This window comes from Meleagris gallopavo, chromosome 9, assembly GCF_000146605.3.
Source record: "Meleagris gallopavo isolate NT-WF06-2002-E0010 breed Aviagen turkey brand Nicholas breeding stock chromosome 9, Turkey_5.1, whole genome shotgun sequence".
NCBI classification, from domain to species: Eukaryota; Metazoa; Chordata; class Aves; order Galliformes; family Phasianidae; genus Meleagris; species Meleagris gallopavo.
The window spans coordinates 13,978,988-13,997,568 of record NC_015019.2 but is presented as its reverse complement, the minus strand read 5'-3'; the positions used below and the strand labels follow the sequence as shown (position 1 = coordinate 13,997,568).

General features: G+C 39.3%; 3 protein-coding genes across 8 annotated transcripts in view; 1 reads left to right on the top strand and 2 right to left on the bottom strand.

Annotated features, from left to right (window-relative positions):
• The window catches only part of VSIG1 (V-set and immunoglobulin domain containing 1), a 23,156-nt gene extending 10,819 nt beyond the window's left edge, over window positions 1-12,337 (top strand). For 4 of the 6 annotated variants that reach the window (XM_010715380.3, XM_010715382.3, XM_010715379.3 and 1 more), the window contains exons 4-9: window positions 425-532; window positions 6,850-7,048; window positions 8,617-8,772; window positions 9,450-9,569; window positions 10,262-10,388; window positions 11,787-12,337. In XM_010715380.3, the coding sequence (XP_010713682.1) occupies window positions 425-532; window positions 6,850-7,048; window positions 8,617-8,772; window positions 9,450-9,569; window positions 10,262-10,388; window positions 11,787-11,970 (894 nt within the window). In that variant the 3' untranslated portion in view covers window positions 11,971-12,337. The remainder of the gene's footprint in view (window positions 1-424; window positions 533-6,849; window positions 7,049-8,616; window positions 8,773-9,449; window positions 9,570-10,261; window positions 10,389-11,786) is intronic. The other 2 variants (XM_010715383.3, XM_003208442.4) reach the window with 2 other exon arrangements.
• Window positions 1-17,883, bottom strand: part of LOC100541464 (synaptotagmin-like protein 2) — a 69,980-nt gene extending 52,097 nt beyond the window's left edge. Inside the window, exon 1 of the mRNA XM_019618286.1 lies at window positions 17,802-17,883. The gene's annotated coding sequence lies outside the window, so the exon portion shown is untranslated. The remainder of the gene's footprint in view (window positions 1-17,801) is intronic.
• Window positions 16,522-18,580, bottom strand: PSMD10 (proteasome 26S subunit, non-ATPase 10; the record flags this gene model as incomplete). Its single annotated transcript, XM_010715442.2, has 4 exons — window positions 16,522-16,877; window positions 17,802-17,968; window positions 18,076-18,222; window positions 18,560-18,580. Coding segments are annotated over 4 exons (489 nt in total), but the record flags the coding sequence as incomplete, so codon positions are not given.
• Between the last annotated feature and the right edge of the window lies 1 nt (window position 18,581).

Sequence of the window (18,581 nt, the reverse complement as noted above, 5' to 3'; positions counted from 1 at the left end):
TTTATAAATATCTGAGGTGTGGCGGCCATAGTGGTGAGGCCAGTCTCTTTTCAGTGGTACGTGGAGACAGGATGAGGGGAAACGGACATCAGCTGCAGCATAGGAAGTTTTGCACGAATGTGCGTAAGAACTTCTTCACGGTGAGGTGACGGAGCACTGGAACAGGCTGCCCAGGGAGGTTGTGGAGTCTCCTTCTCTGGAGATATTCAAGTCTCGCCTGGACGCCTACCTGTGCGACCTGGTGTAGGGAACCTGCTTTGGCAGGGGGATTGGTCTCGATGATCTCTAGAGGTCCCTTCCAACCCCTACAATTCTGTGATTCTGTGATTCTGTGATTCTGTGCAGAAACCAGGTGCTTGCGCTTTGGGGGAACACTTACAGTCTCATTTAACTCTCAGACCAGCCCATTTTTGCTCAAATGCAGCCTTCCCCGTGTCATGGTATTCTGAGTATGGATGAAAAATCAATCAGTCAATGTCAAAAGATGGTGTATGTGACAGATGCGCGGGGAAGATGTAGCTGGAGATACAAGGTAAGAAAAAAAATCCCCACAATCTTAAGAAAAAAAAATATCTAAACAGCTTCTGCTACATTAACACTGCTATAAAAACTTGTAATCATGCTCTATATTTAAATCCAAAAACTAGCACATGACTGAGATGAGTTGTATCAGACACACCATTCCGAATTCTTAACTCACGCTATGTTTTATTGCATTTTCCTCTATCAGAATTTTTTGGATTCTTTTTCCTCTGGCTATTCTAGGTGGCTGAATTTGTACGCGATCCTTCAGGAATATTCTATCCAAAGCATATCTTACTGGCATGTCCACATGGGTTGAATGTGAGCAAGTCTGAATAGCCCAAATTTGGAGGTAGATATTTATATAGCAAAAATAAATGTTCATCCTAGATCCCCTTTCTAGAAAGTAACATCTTGAAAAATAATGTACAGAGAGGAACACAAAGCTGCCTGCTGATGTGGCTTCATCCCAGCCACTGGCTGGCCATCTCACAGCCTTAATCCAATCCAAATCCTTTGACTGAGTGGGATTCCTGTCTCACAGGGTACAACCCAAAGTAAATTGAGGTCTTAATAACTGCCGAAGAGCAGTTACACCAAATGCACCATGAAAGCATGTTTGCGCCTGATACACTGTAGGAATTTCTCACTAATAGTTCAGCCACAAGAATGATACTGCGAGAACACAAAGGAGATGATCCCCAAGAGTATTTTGTGCCAATTAAAGCTGCTCAGTGATCAATTCTTTTAAGGCTTCTGACTTCATTCCTTTACTCTTCTGCCAATGTACAACTGCAGCAAGCGGCATCTAGTCATCTTTAATTACTCAAGCAAAATTCCCAATAATATAGGGCAGAATATCCCTGCTGCAGAAGGGCAATATCAGTTTCAATACAAATATGTAAAAAGAAGCTGTGGATGAGAAAAGGCATTTGGGGCCAGACTTAGTCACATGACATATGTCAAAGAAACCAACGTACGCACGTGGGGATTTGCTTTCTTATCTGCCAAGTTCAGAATCTGAGCCTTGGGCTTTAATTAACACTTTGAGTGTGCAGCATTTGCTCTCTAATTAGATGGTAAGATGCTTGAGGAAGTGCTGAACACATTTTTTTCCCATGTTGTTATTTTATAAATTCTGTCTGTACTCAGAATTCAGGAAGATGGTGGTATCTAACTGGTAAAGTTGTTAATATCTCCCTCTGCATTTATTGATAAGAAAGGGTTCAACGGTTCTTTATATGGTTGCTTGAGAAACCTCCAAACAGAAAATGATGACGTAATGATAGGGCCTGAATGCTTCTGAATGCCTGAGCTTCACAGCTCTCTAGGCAAGGACTGTGAATCAGAATGAGACGCTGAATACACCAGGCAAAAGAAACGTCATTAGACAGGATGCGAGAGCTTTGTATCTGCTGGTGGGAGAAAGCAAGAAGGGGCTGGAGTGGGGGAAGATAGATATTAGAATGGACGTCATGTCCTCAGACTGCTTCACAGTCAGGAAATCAAGGCTACTGTGGAGATTAAGTGGGACATTTTGTAATGCATCTTCAGCTGGACCTCTTTTTACAGATTTGACATCCAGATGTACTAGACAAAACAGCAATGTGATGTGAAGGCACTAGCAGATGGGGAGGTGGGAGGAATATTGCACTGGAAATTGTGAATTAGTCCATCCAAAGATATTTGAAAGACATATTTACGCTATTCTAGTACCTGTTTGTCCAGCCCCAGGAAGAGAGAGGAAGCAGATGGAGGTGTGTTTTTTCTCATTTACTGCCTGATTTTTCACACATGCCCTCCACTCCCCATGGAGTAAGATTGTTCTATGGGAGTTGTATAAAGAAAACCTAGAGGTGGGTTCCTTGTTCTCTGCCAAACATCTGGCAGCTTTTGAAAAGCTGCAACTCAGCATCAGCATTGCCAGTTGCTTCCGCTTTAGGCAAGTACTTTCTTCACCATCACACAAGAGGAGGAACAGCCTTCCCACAGCTTAGGATAAAGTAAAAGAAAATAATATATGAGTTCAGACACCAGATCCTTCTGCATTTGGGACACAAATTATCTTGTCTCTAGCACCTGGAGAGCATGAACGCTACCATGATTTTCTTCCCAACTAACATGATCATTTCCACTTCCCTGTTCTTTCTGTAATCCATATTCCCCAAACACAAATAGTTCATCTGCTTTGCAAATCTATGAGCCTGAATCCATCTCCTGGATGTATCAGAGAAATGCAAAGTAACTGCCATTGCCTTAGAAATCCAGGCAGAGTGGATGCTGATGTTAGGCAAAGCCTTGCCCACAACAAGTTTTACAGAACAAACTGCAATCCTTTGTAAGATCAAGGAGACTTTCCCAACTGCTCAGCTGTTTTGCAGAAATGGGAGTTTCATACTGTGGAGTTATTAGAGACAACAATTTTAGGAGTGATAATCTTGGCTCTTTTCTTTTTTTTTTTTTGGTGTCAGTTCTTTGATTAGTCATCCCAGGCAGCTGTTCCCATGAAATGTGAAAAGGCATCATTATATAAAAACTTGCATGAGCAAGCTAGCTGGTAATTGGAAGTAAGAACCATTGCTACAGCCTCAATATTGTTTTTACTCTGGTGAAGACTCTCGTCTTCACTAGAGCTGCTCATTATTTGCTTAAGAACAAAAAGTGCTCATTTTTTTTCAAAGAATACTGAAGATTTCCTTAATATATATATATATATAGTTTTTACATTCAAGATGCTGGACTTTAAGTATACTTATTACACCATTACAAAAGGTCTCCAGCAAAAGACTATCATTGACTATACTGACACTTTTCACATACACACTCTTCAGGAACATTTTAGGTACAATGGAAAGAAATGTTGATGAGATGTGTGTTTGTCAGAAGGGACATCAGTTGTTAAAAAAAGAAAAAAGAAAAACAAAAGTCTTCTGTATCTTCAACAGAAAACAAGTTTTTGACTTTTGAAATGAAATAGATACATTTTAAAGAGTTTTTTATTGCAGCTTTTTGAGAAGCACAAACATAAGCTTTTAAACAACACTATAAAAACTTTTGATACAAGGTTTTGAAATGCCCATTTTGAGTTTGAAATGGGCTATGCATTCACAGCCAATTAACTGAAGCATGTTCCTCTCAAATGAAATTTCCTGTGTACACAATCCGACCTTACCTCTGGGACAAGATATACACTCAGTAATTAATCACAACATTACTCAGCCTTTTTGGTGTTTACCACCTTCCTTCAAGCAATAGACTCCAGGGCTATTAAGATAAGCATCATATAGGAGCAGATGAATCGAGAATAGGCAGGAGCCTGCAGGGGAACTGAGTGCATTTCCTTATGCAGTTTAACTATGCTTATATTCATAGTTTAAGAAAATCCTAAAACAGAAAGATTTGGTTTAAACCCATGAAGAAAACAAATATTCTCTGCTGTACGGATACTTGCTTCAGACTTAACAGTGTACACAAAATATTTTCTCTGCATGCATTCAGAAAAGAAGACCACACAGGATTAATTTTGCAGCATATTATATAAGGGCTTAGATATGTAATTCACCCTGACTTCAGATGAAGCAAACCGCACTCACTCAGCACTTGCTTCTCTGATGTTTACTGGCATGCCCTGACTGCATTTGAGGCTCACAGTGCCAGTCCTGTTTAGCAGAAACATGTGCTGTAGCTGAGCTGGCATGCAACAGGCAGTTTCTGTTACTGTTTACTCTCACATAAATCCCAATCACTCTAAGGGAGACTGAAGAGAATTTAGCCCCTTTTTCAGTAGAAAAGCCCTTTGCAATGAGAGAGTGGGCCTGCCTCTCCTCTCAAGCTGCTGCAAGTCACACAATACTTAAAATTTAAGCCATTTTACAGCTTAGTTTCACAGTAGTGTGAAGCTGCTGGAAGCTCCTTCCCCTACACTGCTGAAAAGGACATCACATCATTGATTGAGAGGAGATGCAAATCCATCATAACTGAGATTTATGGAGTTTAACAGAAGCTTAACATTAGAAGTTGCAGTTCTCGTAATTTCAAACTCGTGAATCAGACAGTGTTCAATACTCGGTTGCAACCTGTATTAGGATAAACAGGAAGAGAGAAGTGTGGCCAATAGCTTTTTTAAATTACAGGTAGATCTGTTTCCTGATGAGTGATTTGTTTAAAGCAAACTCCTAATTTTGAACTGCCCCTCTTTCTTAAATACTAGGGTGTTCATCCAGACTTCAATTCTGCATTCGATATTGGCAAAGCGTAACATTAGTTTTACTAAGAGATCATCTTGCATGCAAGAAATGGCAATTGGAGATTTTTTCCAGCAGTTTTGCAGACTTTCTAACCTAGTCTGTGCTGTGCTAGCATTAGAACTCTTATCCTTCCACCCTGCAACACCACTTCCCCACATTTTGCTAGTGCACACAGTAGTTTAGCTTTGGTATTCAGAGGCCTGCATCAATTGTACCTGGTGTTTACAATTCAGTGGTTGGAAAAGATCAACTCTTGTTGGAAAGTGAACCAAACTGCATGTGAGATGGGGCCAAACTGTAGTACTGAGGCTGTTGGTCCTATGCAGTCTGGGTTTTGACCTTCATTTGAAAACTTTATCACTGCATACACCAGCCATGTTCTGGCAGTTTTAGGGTGTAGCTTGCCTTAAGCTAATAAAGGTTTCCAGATAACATTGCTTAAAGATTTCAGTCAACACTTTATCGGGGTGGATAAATAGAATTAAGAGTAAGTATTCTTAATTCAAAATGCAATCAGTTGATCTGCAAAGTAAAGCAAATTACACTTCTTGACTGCGGATTTACAGTGTCCCTACTGGCAGGAAGTTTTGACAAAAAAGAACTTTGATACCACTCAATTGGGAATGATATTTTACACCAGTTTGTGAAGCTTTTTCCAACAAGTTTTTTCCAACTATTTCCATGATAAACATATTGTCAGTCCAACTTTAACAAATACATTTACACTGCTGATTTTGGAATACTGTCAGCAGGACAAATGTTAGATCTATTTGAGTACCAAGCTGTAATTCTGTGTGATTACCACTTACCGTTGTGAGAAAATGGCTGAGTGTCCTTGAAACATTCAATTTGCCTAGACAATGGAGTTTGTGCACTAGGGAGTACATGGCTTATCCTAAGTGCTATCACTTATATATAATACTACTACTGACATCTGAGAAAAAAACAATTAATTCCACGGTTCCAAGCTCTGTTCTTTCAGACCTCAGTTTCACAGACAAATTCATCAGGAGATTGTGCACGTACTCCTTGAGTACTATTATTTTTACTCTAGAGCAAATGAGGTATCATGGCTTGAGGCCCAAGGCTCAAAATATCAGTCTCCACAAGGAACACTACCTCTCTTTCAGTCAACAGATGTGGTCTTCCAAGCTTACAAATCCAATTCTATTCCCACAGCACTGTTAAGTACAATTAATGCTACTGAAGACTGTGAAATCAGTCAACATTAAAGAGCAAATTATAGTTAGGGAGGAAAAGTAGCATTCCTTAGAGGCACTTTACTGTGCCTACAACTCTGCAGAGGTTTCCTACTGGTTAGTAGAAGGGGAAATTCTTGATCTCAAATAGGTATCACTTTAAGCACTAAGCCACCAGCTATTCTTGACTTCCATCTATGGTATAAACTCAAAAAAAACAACAGGATAGGTCATGATAGTGGCTCCGACCCTGATTACACAGACAAGAACAGCATGGTTGCTCTAATAGCACCTGTGGTTATTCTTTTGGTGTTCTTGTACTGCATTTTTACTGCTTTCAGATTTACTGCAAACAGATCAGGCATCTTGTTTGCTTAGATCTATGCTGTGTGAATTCAGTTCTCTGTTTGCTAGCTTTTGTATTTGGAAAGCTCTGTAGCCACTTTTTGCAATGACGGGTCCATTCCTGTCATAATCTTCTACAAAGCTGCTTATTAACAATGTCACAAATGATCACTGCTTTAATTAGTGCCACTATTAATTATGCCTAACATTGCATTTTTACAGCTTTGTCATACGATGATCAATTATCTCACCTTTGTTCCTGCAAACATACAATCTGTGACTTAAATATGAACAGAAAATCAGCTACTGTCCATTTACATGACTAAAATAACCCCTGTTCTGAAAAGCTTGCTCCATAAAAAACATTAGAAATATATAATCAAATGTACCATGTTTTCATCTCTTTCTCTGAGGGTGCAAGAATGGGGGTCACCTTGCTTGACTCAATGAGAAATCAACCACTGTCCTGTTACGAGTAGCAAAGGGACAGTAAAATCTCTTGTTATTAAACTAACACAGCTTGTTTTGTACCACAGATCTACTATTATTCAGAAGGACAGTCTTATTCCTATGGAGAATTTAAGGACAGGATCACAGCTTCAACAAGTCCAGGGAACGCATCAATAACGATCTCCAACATGCAGCCCTCAGACACTGGTTCGTACACCTGTGAAGTTTTCAGCCCCCAGGATGATGCTGGACAGAGCCAAAAATCAGTGATTGTCAACGTGCTGGGTAAGTAACTTTCCTCTGTGCTGCTGTGTTGTACTTTTCCTGCCTTTTTACAAGAATTGAGCTCACGTCACAGCAGCAGGGGGAATAACAGAGAAGTGATAAACAAGGCCCATGATGCAGAAAAAGGACTCATTTACGTATTGACGCAGTTTTGCTCTGAGGCTTTGGAGGCAGAGAGAGCTTGTGGTGCCATCTAGCTTCCAGACAAAGCAGATCTCGTCTGATCCCACTCACAGCTGTGCTTACTTGGCCTACAGTAAAATCTCATTCTCCACAAGGGGCCTTTATATTCATCCTCCCCAAAAGCTACCTGAACACGTAGCTGGAACTACCCAACTTCACTAGATTTTTGATGTTGGAAAAGAAGGGATACTGTTTCATTAAAATAAGAAGCCCTTCTAGCCGTAAGTGACAACTACCCTGGGAAGCCATTGCTTTCAGCATAAACCAAGCCCAGCAAAGACCAGCACTGACTGAGGTCTAATGGCTGTGAGGACCTGTGTGAATGTGGGACAGGCAGCAGGACAGCCCAAGGGTTCTACTCCACCCTATCCTCCAGAAGCTCTAGAAGCTCAGTATTGAATGGAAATACGATTAAATCTATTTTGAATTGAAGAAAACAGCAGTTCAGCTGTGAGCAGGCTGCACAGAAGATGGAAAAAGAAGTGGAATGAGGTATTTTCCTTCCTAGTAAGAGAAAAGTTTGCCCTAACCCCATCTAACCATTGCTTTTGTACTAAGAATTCATACCTGATTGCAGTTACAAATCATAGCTGTATGCAACCAAACTCAATATGATTTACCTATCTGTATGGATAAGACAAAAACAAGTGTAAATCCAATCTCTGACAGTCACATTTTCAAAGTACAATTACTTACCCTCATCTAAAACTCCCCAAAGAGTAAATCTCAGAACAATTAATTAAGAAACCATACTATTCACATAAAAATTCATTTATGCACATAAAATTTCACTATGTTCATTGCTTGTGTAGTTCCACTGATGTCACTCTAAAGAACTACAATGGCACATCTACATGTAGGAAATGAAAAATTATAGCTCTAAGTAAAAATATATCTTTTGTGTATAAAGTGAGAAAACAGTATCTATTTGGATACTGTTTTCTATATATATATTATTTTTTTCCCTAAAGTTATTTCCTCCAAACCTCAAGACACTGAAGTATCAGGCTTGACCCTCTCCTTTTAGATAGAAAAGCTCTTGTGGCCCTACAGGAAATGATGCTATGTGGCAGAAAATTATACATGATGAATAGTGACTGACTCATCGTAAGTAGTTGATAATTTTCATCACCTCCATAATACAACTTAGCATGTAAAAGGAAGACTAGATAATAGTACTAGGCTACGTATATATATTTAGTATGTTTAGTATTAGTCAAATCTTTATAGATCTCTTGGCTAGATCTATAAACAAGCCTATGCTCTCAGGTGGAAATCTGTAACTGGGGTTCAGTTCTTTACTGCAGCAGCACAAGAACAGTCTCATTGTGGAAACCGCAGCCTTGGCTGTATACTCATGTGTCATTCTCATGGTTGTTTTACAGTCAAACCCTCAAAGCCTTTCTGCAAAATAGAAGGAACGCCTGAAAAAGGCCATCTAATCTACCTCTTATGCAAGTGTGACCAAGGATTGCCTCACCCCACCTACCGCTGGTACAAAGTAGATGAGAACACCCTCACGCTGGTGACTGAACACTTCAGTACGTAACTACAGGACTACCACACTGTTCAAGAGCAGTTTCATAGTACCGGCTAGGACTTCACACATTTTGTATCATATCGGATAGTGAAACATACCTTCTCTTCTGATGCTCAATACTACGGATTCCTATTTTTACTTACTCAAATTGACCGAAAGCTGTCACAAAGACCTAATTTTTTTGTTCTCTACTTTTTTTCCTATTTGTTTTAATAAAAAATGTGGCATGTTGAAGTGTCATCTATACCATTACACCGAAGTGTTAAAATGGGAAAAATATTTCTACCATTACATCTCTCTTCCCTTGAAAGTCTGAATGAACATACATTCAAAATAAGTCAAATTGTCAATCAGTTGCTAAGAACTCAATCCTGAAAGTCTTCAGTACTCATTATCTTTTCATTTATGAAATTATACTGGCAATATTATCTATTTACAGAGTATTACAGATGTATTTACACAGTAGGGACATACTTCTCACATTCTAATACACTCCTGCAGAATCTAGTGTAGTAATTTTCAAGGAAGCTATAAGTTTTTGATTTAAAGACTATTAACGAATGAATGAAGGAATAATATTTTCCACTTCTTAACAGTTCTTAGAATTACCAGCTATAGATATACATTTGCCTCTAAAGTATATGAATGGCAATCTGTACCTGTTCTCTTTCATCACAGATCCAGACACTGGTATTCTGTACATTGGCAATCTCACTACCTTTGAAACAGGACATTACCGATGCATAGCCAGCAACATCATGGGGAACAGTACTTGTGAACTCGACCTAACTTCAATGCGTAAGTGAAAGTAATCCCTCATACAATGTACATATATTAAATATACTGCAAAAAAAATGCTTTAATATCCTTAAAATGAAGATTTTTGGCAATATGAATAGCGTGGGCATTGGAGACCAATGGTCAGCCACATTTGTGTGTAGATTTTTCATGTAACCAGTAACAGTAAATTAGTAAATTTATGTTGTATAAATAATCATGAGATATGTCCCCAAAATGGGTGCTCAATCATTCAGGGCTCTATAAAATGAAAATGGGTCAGACTAGCAGCTGCACTGGAGACAGAAGGTTTTTAGGGTTCACAGACAATCAGAGCATGCATTTTGTATCTCAACTGAATAACAGTGATAAAGACAACCTCCATTTCAGAATTTGTTTGAAAAGACTGAAGAGCAAAGACTTTCCAACTACTGCCAAGGTTAACAGCTCAATACATTTCTTACCCAATCATAAGTATGGGGTTTTCTGGGGGTAAGGAGCTAACTATCAAGAAGAAAGGCAGTGGAGACCATAAAAGCACAGTTATCTCTTTCCTAGAGCGTCTTTGGTCTCCTCAAAAAACATTTTAGTCTTTAGCCTGCCAGACTGAGTGCCTTATTTCTGCTATAGGCTCCTCCACTAAATTTCTATAGGATTTTGCTGTAAAATTCAAGTAATCTATCTTTTTAAAATTTTCTTCTCCCTTCCCCCAGATTCTGATGGTAATATTGTTGCTGGAGCATTAATTGGAGCAATTCTGGCAGCTGTTATCATTTGTGCTATCGTCTGGGTCTTAACCAAGAAGGCAAAGAAAAAGAAGTCATCAAGTAATGAAATGCAGTAAGAATTTGCTTGCTTGATTTTAAAACAGTTATTTCTGTAAAGTACTGTTGATATACCAGAGCTAAGATAAAATGTAAATATTGTAAACATTTATAGAGAAGTAATAATACAATGCTTGGGAAAACTTCCAAAGTGAGATGTGTGTGTGTGTGTGTGTGTGTGTGTGTGTGTGTGTGACTTCTAAACTGTTGCTCTTGTAACACAGGTTACCATTACCTTCTTTCTTGTTTACATGCAGTTACCATATAGCAGTTCCTAAAATAATTATTTAGATGTTTTTAAACAAGTTGGAAAATTTGGAAAAATTTGGAAAAATGATGTTTAAAATGCAAAAGTTAATGGTGATTGTTAATAGTGGGTGGATGAAATAATAAAAAAGGAATAGCAACTAAGGGTTTCCTCTGCAAACTAACTGACTGACTACTAGACATAAGTATGGGCTATGGGACACATGCTTTAGATGCCATAAGGAGATACTCAAATGGAAGCAGACACAAAGGTTTAGGAACAGAATGGAGCACAGAATGTCCATTTTGATCCTGCCCTGGAGCTGATTTTTCCTGTGCTTTGGTCACTCGTTTGTCCCTTAAATTGCCAAATCTTCAAGATAAAGATAATTTCATATGCTATACGAGTTGTATTTAGCCTCATGATGTTAAATGCTAAACACACAGCAGAGCCTGAAAAGATTGTCATCTGGACACTGCCCTGTAGCAGAGGTCTCAGACTTCCTGAGGAGATTGTTGCTAACCCAGACCAGTGGCCAATTACTCACTCATGTACATCATTTCTGCTTTGAACTGAAGCTGCTTTAACATATAGGTTTGTGCTTGGATTCTACTCTATCTCACTGTGTGGAATTAATCCACTCGTATCTAATGTTTTTTACATGTGAAAGTACTTAAATATTGAAAGTTGTATTGTTTTGATGAGATGAATGGAATTCATTTGTTACTAAAACTATTTTTCTAGATGTCAGTCTCTTCATAGCTTTTTTCTGATCACACCCTATTTTTATCCATTTTAATGGAACCCCAGATCTGCATGCAATTTCCCTGAAAGCTCACATTAACCAGTATGTTTTGCTATCCTTTCTCAGACACTGCCCAGCAGCATTCAGTTTCTTATTCTCCTTTCATGACCTGGCAGTTAAACACACAAAAAATTATTTTTTTTCCTAATAGTATAACTGTTAAAATTAGTGATGCAGACCACTAGAACTGTCAGTCTTTGCAGTGATTTTATAGTTTCTCAGGTGCTCTCATGAAAGAGTAATAATAATATGGGAGCTACTGTTAAGATGAAAAAGCTACAAAGATTCATTCTTTCAAAAGACTCTAGTGTAGGCACGACCTCAACATATAAAATCACAATCCTCCTCCTGTCTTCCTGCAGAGTAATGGCTCAGAAACAATCCAACGCAGAGTATGCTCAGGTACCTAGTGAAGAAAATATACCTGCAACCACAGTTCTACCAAGCAATGTGACAAATGAGCAACCTAGTGCTGATGAAGCAGCAGCATCTGAAACACCAGAAATTGATGAGAAGCACGAAATGCAACAAGAAGAAACAGCCTGAAGTTCATTTTAATACAGTTTTCCTCATTGGCTTTGGATCACATTATTAAAAGAAACAACAACAAAAAACGTCACTAAATTAACATAGCACTGTAACTAAACTCATTTGTATTATGAACCACTGGACTGGAGATTGAAAAGGATGGTACAGACATACTTCATGAATAGATTTGGCCTTTAAAGTTAACCACATTTAACTTATTATCTAGTTAAACATGAATGTAATTATGAAAAGGCTACCATCTGCAATCATCGAATCTAGTTTGCAAAGCTAATCAGAAAATGGTCACAATCTTTGGAGAATTAAGAACTTCCCAGTCAACTAAAAGGAAAGCTGTGTGTGTCCATACAGTTGTGAATCACAACAGCCTTCTCCACACAGCGTTTCCTGTGCACTGAGATCCACCATCATGGCCATTACATTGCTGTGTTTAAAAGATCTGGTTTTGTACTTCAGAAGTACAATCAAGCTTCATCAGAATGCAAAAACAGATTTAAAGACTTGAACCACTGAAATCTTCTAAGTCTGAATTCCACCTGAAGTTTAAAAAAAAAATAAAAAAAAAATCAGGGAAACTTTTACTGTGTTACCAAACATGGGGTACTACTACGTTAGCAATGACCTTCTGACTTTAAGGTTCCCAAGACATCAGTGTTCTTGAGTTATGCTTTTCAGCAGTTCTGATTTTCAGTTTAATGGAGTTAGCAATTGGGTATCCACTTCAGACCTCAGCTGACTTTTCCAGACAATGAGAGCTGGAAACTCAGATCCTTTATCAAATCTAGGCACACAGAGTAGCAGATTCCCCATCAAAAGCAGATGTATCCGCTTTCAAACCTCAGAAATGAATACTGCCAGCTATAAACACATCAGCTTCCTTTGCCTGATATGCCTTAACAACAAAGTCATGCTACGACTCTTCTGATCTCTTTAGCCCAGTATAACTTTGTCCATTTTCTGTAGGTAAAAGCTTTAGGAGGAATGGTAAATAGTGCATCCACAAGGACAGACAACAGCAAAGTGGTGAGCTCCCTCTTGGAAAAAACAGTTGATCCATAAACACTGACCATGAGACACTTGTCTAGCGATGCAGAAAACCTCCTCTCTCTGGGCCCACATTTTAAAGATGATCAATCTTGTTCACTTCTTCTAAAGGGCAAAGCAACCTGTTTTCAGAAGAGCTGGAGGACAAAGGGATTCCGGTTCAGGTCTGTTCAAGGAAAGACACTCAGACTCAGCAGCTCTCTTATGTTCTACATGAGGCAGATACTCCTTGAAATAAGGAGACGCTGCTTTCAGTCTTGTGCACTGCAGAGAAACGTATCTGACTGAGGGATCTGCTGGGTTTGGGAATTTGTCTCATATAGGATCTACTACTCATAAATACTTTGGTGACTGTTCCTAGCCTGTAACTATTAGTTAGATGCCTCATTCATCTTTCAAATAGATGATATAAAGATACAAGTATGCTAAAATTTTCCAGTTCAGTTGCTACAGCTAAGTACCTTCACCAACATGTGAGGATTCAGGTTGAATCACAGAACATAACCGTATTCATTGTTCTTTCCACAAAGTTTTGTAGCTTTCAAGATATATGCGTTCCAGCCTTTAGCCTCATTCTAGAGGATGAAAGCACAACATTCTGGTAACACTGTTTTGGCTAAGAACTGCTCCTGATATAACATACAGCAAACCCTTACTCACACCAACACTGCCTCATTCTATAAGCAGATGTATACCCTCATTTCTCTCCAAAATGCCCAGCCTAAGTCACAACCTGTATATATGCTGCTTCTTAATCAGGCACATCTTTTATTAAATCTCGGATTTTACTATGCAAAATCTGCAAACTCTAACCATGCAATCAGCTTTAGAGGCTTAATTAGTATTTTTTAGATTCACACCCGAATAGTTCCATAGGCATACAACAACCTGTCACTGAGCATGATCAGTAACAGCAAGAGTGCCATTTGGGTGCCATTTCTTACCAATAATGATGCTTAATGAGATAATTCTAATGAATGATTGGTCCAAGGAAGCCCAATACTTGGCTGACGCTGGCATTAATTGTAAATAGCTTTTTCTCAGATGCTCAAAGGCCTTTTTCTACTCTTGCCTTTCATGGACAAATATACACAACTCTCTTCATAGTTGTGCTAGTTCTAAAGTAATCTCCTGCATTGTGTCACTTATATTTTTCTTACTGTAATATTTGTATAAATTTCAGGTCTCCATGATACCAATGTGATTGTAAGGGGAAAAGGGGGGAAACATATTATGTGGTCATTATCATCAGTTTTCCTCATCTCATCTCTACACGTTTCTCTGCATTTATTCTTCATAACTCACCTGAGTACACCAGGAGCTTATTCTGGTGACTCTGTATTAGCTGTACAATGTAATTACAGAGTTCCTAGACTACCACATTTGCTAAAAAGTAGAACTTGCTCAAGTTATATTAATGCTTTATATAAAACAAAGGACGCAAGTTCTTGATAAACAACCCCTCCCTTACTTCTACCCAGCAGATTGCAATAATTAAAGAACAACAAAACAAAAACCCAAAGAAACAAACGGAAAAAAGCAGAACTGATTGCTGGGGTTGAGGAAAATAACAAATACATTTGTTTGGGGTTTCCTAATACAGAAATGTTTCTGTAAGCTTTCTTGCAGATATTTGTCCTCATTATGAAGTTTTTCTTGTGTAAAATAATAAAGAACAGGGCATTGTCTGTAGCTTTCCAGTGATGCTTTTGGCAAAGCTCAAGCCAAATTAGATACTGATGCATGGCATGTAGCTTAAAAACCCTGCAGAGCTATGCAGAATGCAGCCTTTCACAATTTGCCTTGGATGTTCCAAAAGTCTTTCCTGCATACATCATTTATCTCCTCCTGAGGGAGCAAGGATCATTACCATGGAAAGCAATTATTAAGTCAGCATTTGAGCCATCATCATCCAGGGATGTTGATTTACAAAGCTACAGAACTGAGGCAGTTTTAGCTGTTTTTCTTTATTTCTTTTTTATACGAAGATCAAGGATCAATACAGAACTGTATCTTCAGCTTTTCTCAATTCAAGTTTTCAGCAGCATCTGCATAATATGTAAGAAACAACATTTACTCAGTCAAGTTTCTGATTCCAACAAGGCCTGCAGAGCCAAAGGTTACTGTAAAGGCAAGCTTATGCCACTGCTCACACCTGGTATTCTCAATGAAATTTAACCTGCATTTTTCTTTCTAGGATAGAGTACGTAATTGGTAAAGATATCTGTTTAGTTATAAATTTCTGTCTTGCTCGTCAAAATAAAGTGCATTAACTTAATTCCTATCAGTTAGACTGTAGAAACTGTCACCTTCTGCTTCAGCAGTTCCTTGCAGCTGAAAAAAAAACAAAACAACCCATTCTATCTCCATACTGTCAAAGAGATGGCAGGCTTTCAGCTGACTTGCTCATTTTGTCCCATGCACAAACGCTATTTTAGAAAATATTGGTTTTGTTACACAAGTTTAATAAAGTTTTATAACATCAAAGATTGCTCTTTAAGACAGTGTCTTTATTTCATAGAACTTCATCAGCATGATTTGTTCTGAAAGAACTCACCCACCAGCGCTACCACAGATCTTACCAACATCAGAACAGGATGCTAAAGCCCACATCTTTTCTCTCTGTGCAGTTTTCCAGCCACTCTGCCCCAAGCCTGTAGCACTGCATGGGACTGTTGTGGCCAACAGGTAGGACACAGCACTTGGCTTTGTTAAAGCGCATACAATTGGCCTCAGCCCAGTGATCAGCCTGTCCAGATCCCGCTGTAGAGTCTTCCTACTCTCAGGCAGATCCACAATTCCTCCCAACTTGATGTCATTCACAGACTTACTGGAGGTGCACCCAATCCCCTCGTTCAGATCATCCATAAAGATATTAAACAGGGCCAGCCCTGGTACTGACTCTGGGAAACACCGCTCATGACCAGTTGCCAGCTGGATTTAACTCTGTTCAACACTGCCCTCTGGGCCCGGCTGTCCAGACAGCTTTTTTATTTTGCAGTAAGTATTTTCACCTCTATTGCTAAACACTGAAATACTGAATTTTATTCCAAGCACACGAAAAAGCGAAACAACAAAAGAAAATCCCAACCTCCCCCACATCAATTCAATCAGGGACAAAATTAAGGGACAAATGAGTTAGTGACAAGCACATGGAAGTTCTCAATGATCCTTATTAAAAAAGCAGTTTAGAGGATGTCTTTAATTCTCTCCTGGCCAAACAAACCCTTACATGATTGCAATCATCACAGAAGTTGCTAGTTTTTTTAATATCCTACACATAAAGATGCTTGCTTTGCATTTTTTTTAGAATTCAGCAGGAAATCACTTTACAATCACGCTTTGTCCTTGAAATTATTACCTGAAGCACAGAGAGCAGGAATATCATTTTGAGACTCCCAAAGTTGTTCGAAAGAAATAATCCTAAACTGGACTGCAACATAGAAGGAATGACTAACGTATACAGATCATACAGTGAACTGAAAGAAAACGGCAAGATATCAAAAATACATTAAAAGTAGTAATCTGTTTAATCAACAGGAAGTACAAATGACTGTTTTGGCAGTATACTTTGAGCAAACCTAGAGATAAGACATTTGAATACCATGCTGATGCTCACATATGACATCCTCGTTGAACTATCGAAATACGAGGTTGGCAATCTTAAACACAAGCACAAAAGAGGAGACAGCCAAGCCAGAAGGCCCCACTAGCCCTCCGCCATTCTTTTAAGTATGGCTCCCAGGCCACCCTTTGCCACTTTCAGTGGGGTCAGCTCTTCTTTATTCTCAATGTGAATACTTGCACCATTAGATACCAGCAGCTTTGCCTCATCCACTCTCTCTTCATCGCAGGCTAAATGACTGCAATAAAAACAAGAAACCCACAGCCACTTTTAAGTAGTCCAAGCTTATGAAGAGCAACAATTATGCCTTGTCAAAACAAGAGCAAAACAAGAATGTTGCGGGGAACGAGGGGAGAGAAATCCTAGAAAAACAAAACCACACATAATTGACCACCTACAAAGAATTCAAAGCCTTGCTCTGCAGTCAGCAAAGATAAGGAGCACGAAATCCATAGTGAAATTGGAAAACAGTAATCTCTATTTGAATCAAAAGTAAAGAATTACTGAAGTACAGCAAGTGCTTTTTTTTCAATTTAGCATCCTATCCTGAAAATAAATGCATGTGTTCTACAATAAATTGGGTTTTGTGTATAGCGAAAATACCCTGCTCAATCTTATTCATGCCAAAATCTTGATTCCAATGCAGACAAGACAGGTTTCTGCCACCAACTTCAAAGCAGCTAAGGTTTCACCCTTACAGATTCAAACTGCTCTCTGAGGCAATAACAAACGTTGGATTAGTTACACTTAAATTGCATGTTACTTTCCTTAGAGAAATGAGGAAAATTTCCAAAATTAGTTCTTACTTGACAGGACAGAGCGGGCCAGCCTGCAAGACCAGTTCCTTATGACTTTGATGTTATTAGCACACTTTCTACCCCCTAGCGGAAATGGAATGTATTCCAAGTTATTACAAAAGGTGTTCTACATTTTAAAATAGATGTAGTAACTAAAGTATGGATGTACACTCACACAAAATACTAATTATTATTTTCTAAAATCTTTTTTAATTACACAGGGATGTGAAGCAAAGGAGTATTCTGAGGCACCCTAAAGTTAAAAAGCAAATTTGAAGTGATGGAGTTTCATTTCATGGAGATTATGCTATAGCCAAACCAAACATAAAGAAACCCCAAGCCAGCAAACAAACAAAATCACTTACAGGGGAGTGTTCCCTTCTGAGTCCTGTATGTTAACAGATGCATTGTGCCGCAGAAGGATCTGTATCATTTTTAGGTTGCCTTTGGCTGCTGCTCTATGCAATGGGGTAGATTCAAAATGATCTGTCGCATCCGGATCAGCTCCATTCTCTAACAGCATGACTGCAATCTGAAGGCGTAGGAAGAGAAAAAGGGGAAAAAAACTGAAGAGAAGTTCATATAACCAAACTCTTTTCTTGACAGCAACACCAACTCCAGCAGCACAGGCAGCCGTACCTCCTGCTTATTTTTGGAGGCTGCGTAGTGCAGGGGCGTGCAGCCATTCTGATTGACAGCATTGATGGGAGCCCCCTTGTCAATCAGGGCCTTCACGATCTCATCACGGCCCGCCGATGCAGCAATGTGTAAGGGAGTCCAACCGGCCTGCAGAGGCAAGCACAGAAGTCATTACAGCAAAGACGTCACACAAGAAAACATAACCTCAGTGCAGAGCAGCCTGCTCACGAGCCATACCGCACCTAGCTGCAGCACTTAGCATTACTATCGGCAGGCAGACAGACAGGCCGTGGGCCCGCTCGCAGCTCCGCACTCAGCCCCGACAGAAGCTGCAGCCGCGCAGCAGAAACCAGTTAGCTCAGCTGTGCGTGGCTCCGCGGGGCACCTCCAGCACCAACAGCCGCGCTTACAAAATATTTTTTAAAGAATAACGAAAGTGGCTGAAAATCGTATCCAATTTTTTGCCCCGGGCCGCCTCACTCACGTCGTCCTTGTCGCCGACGGGC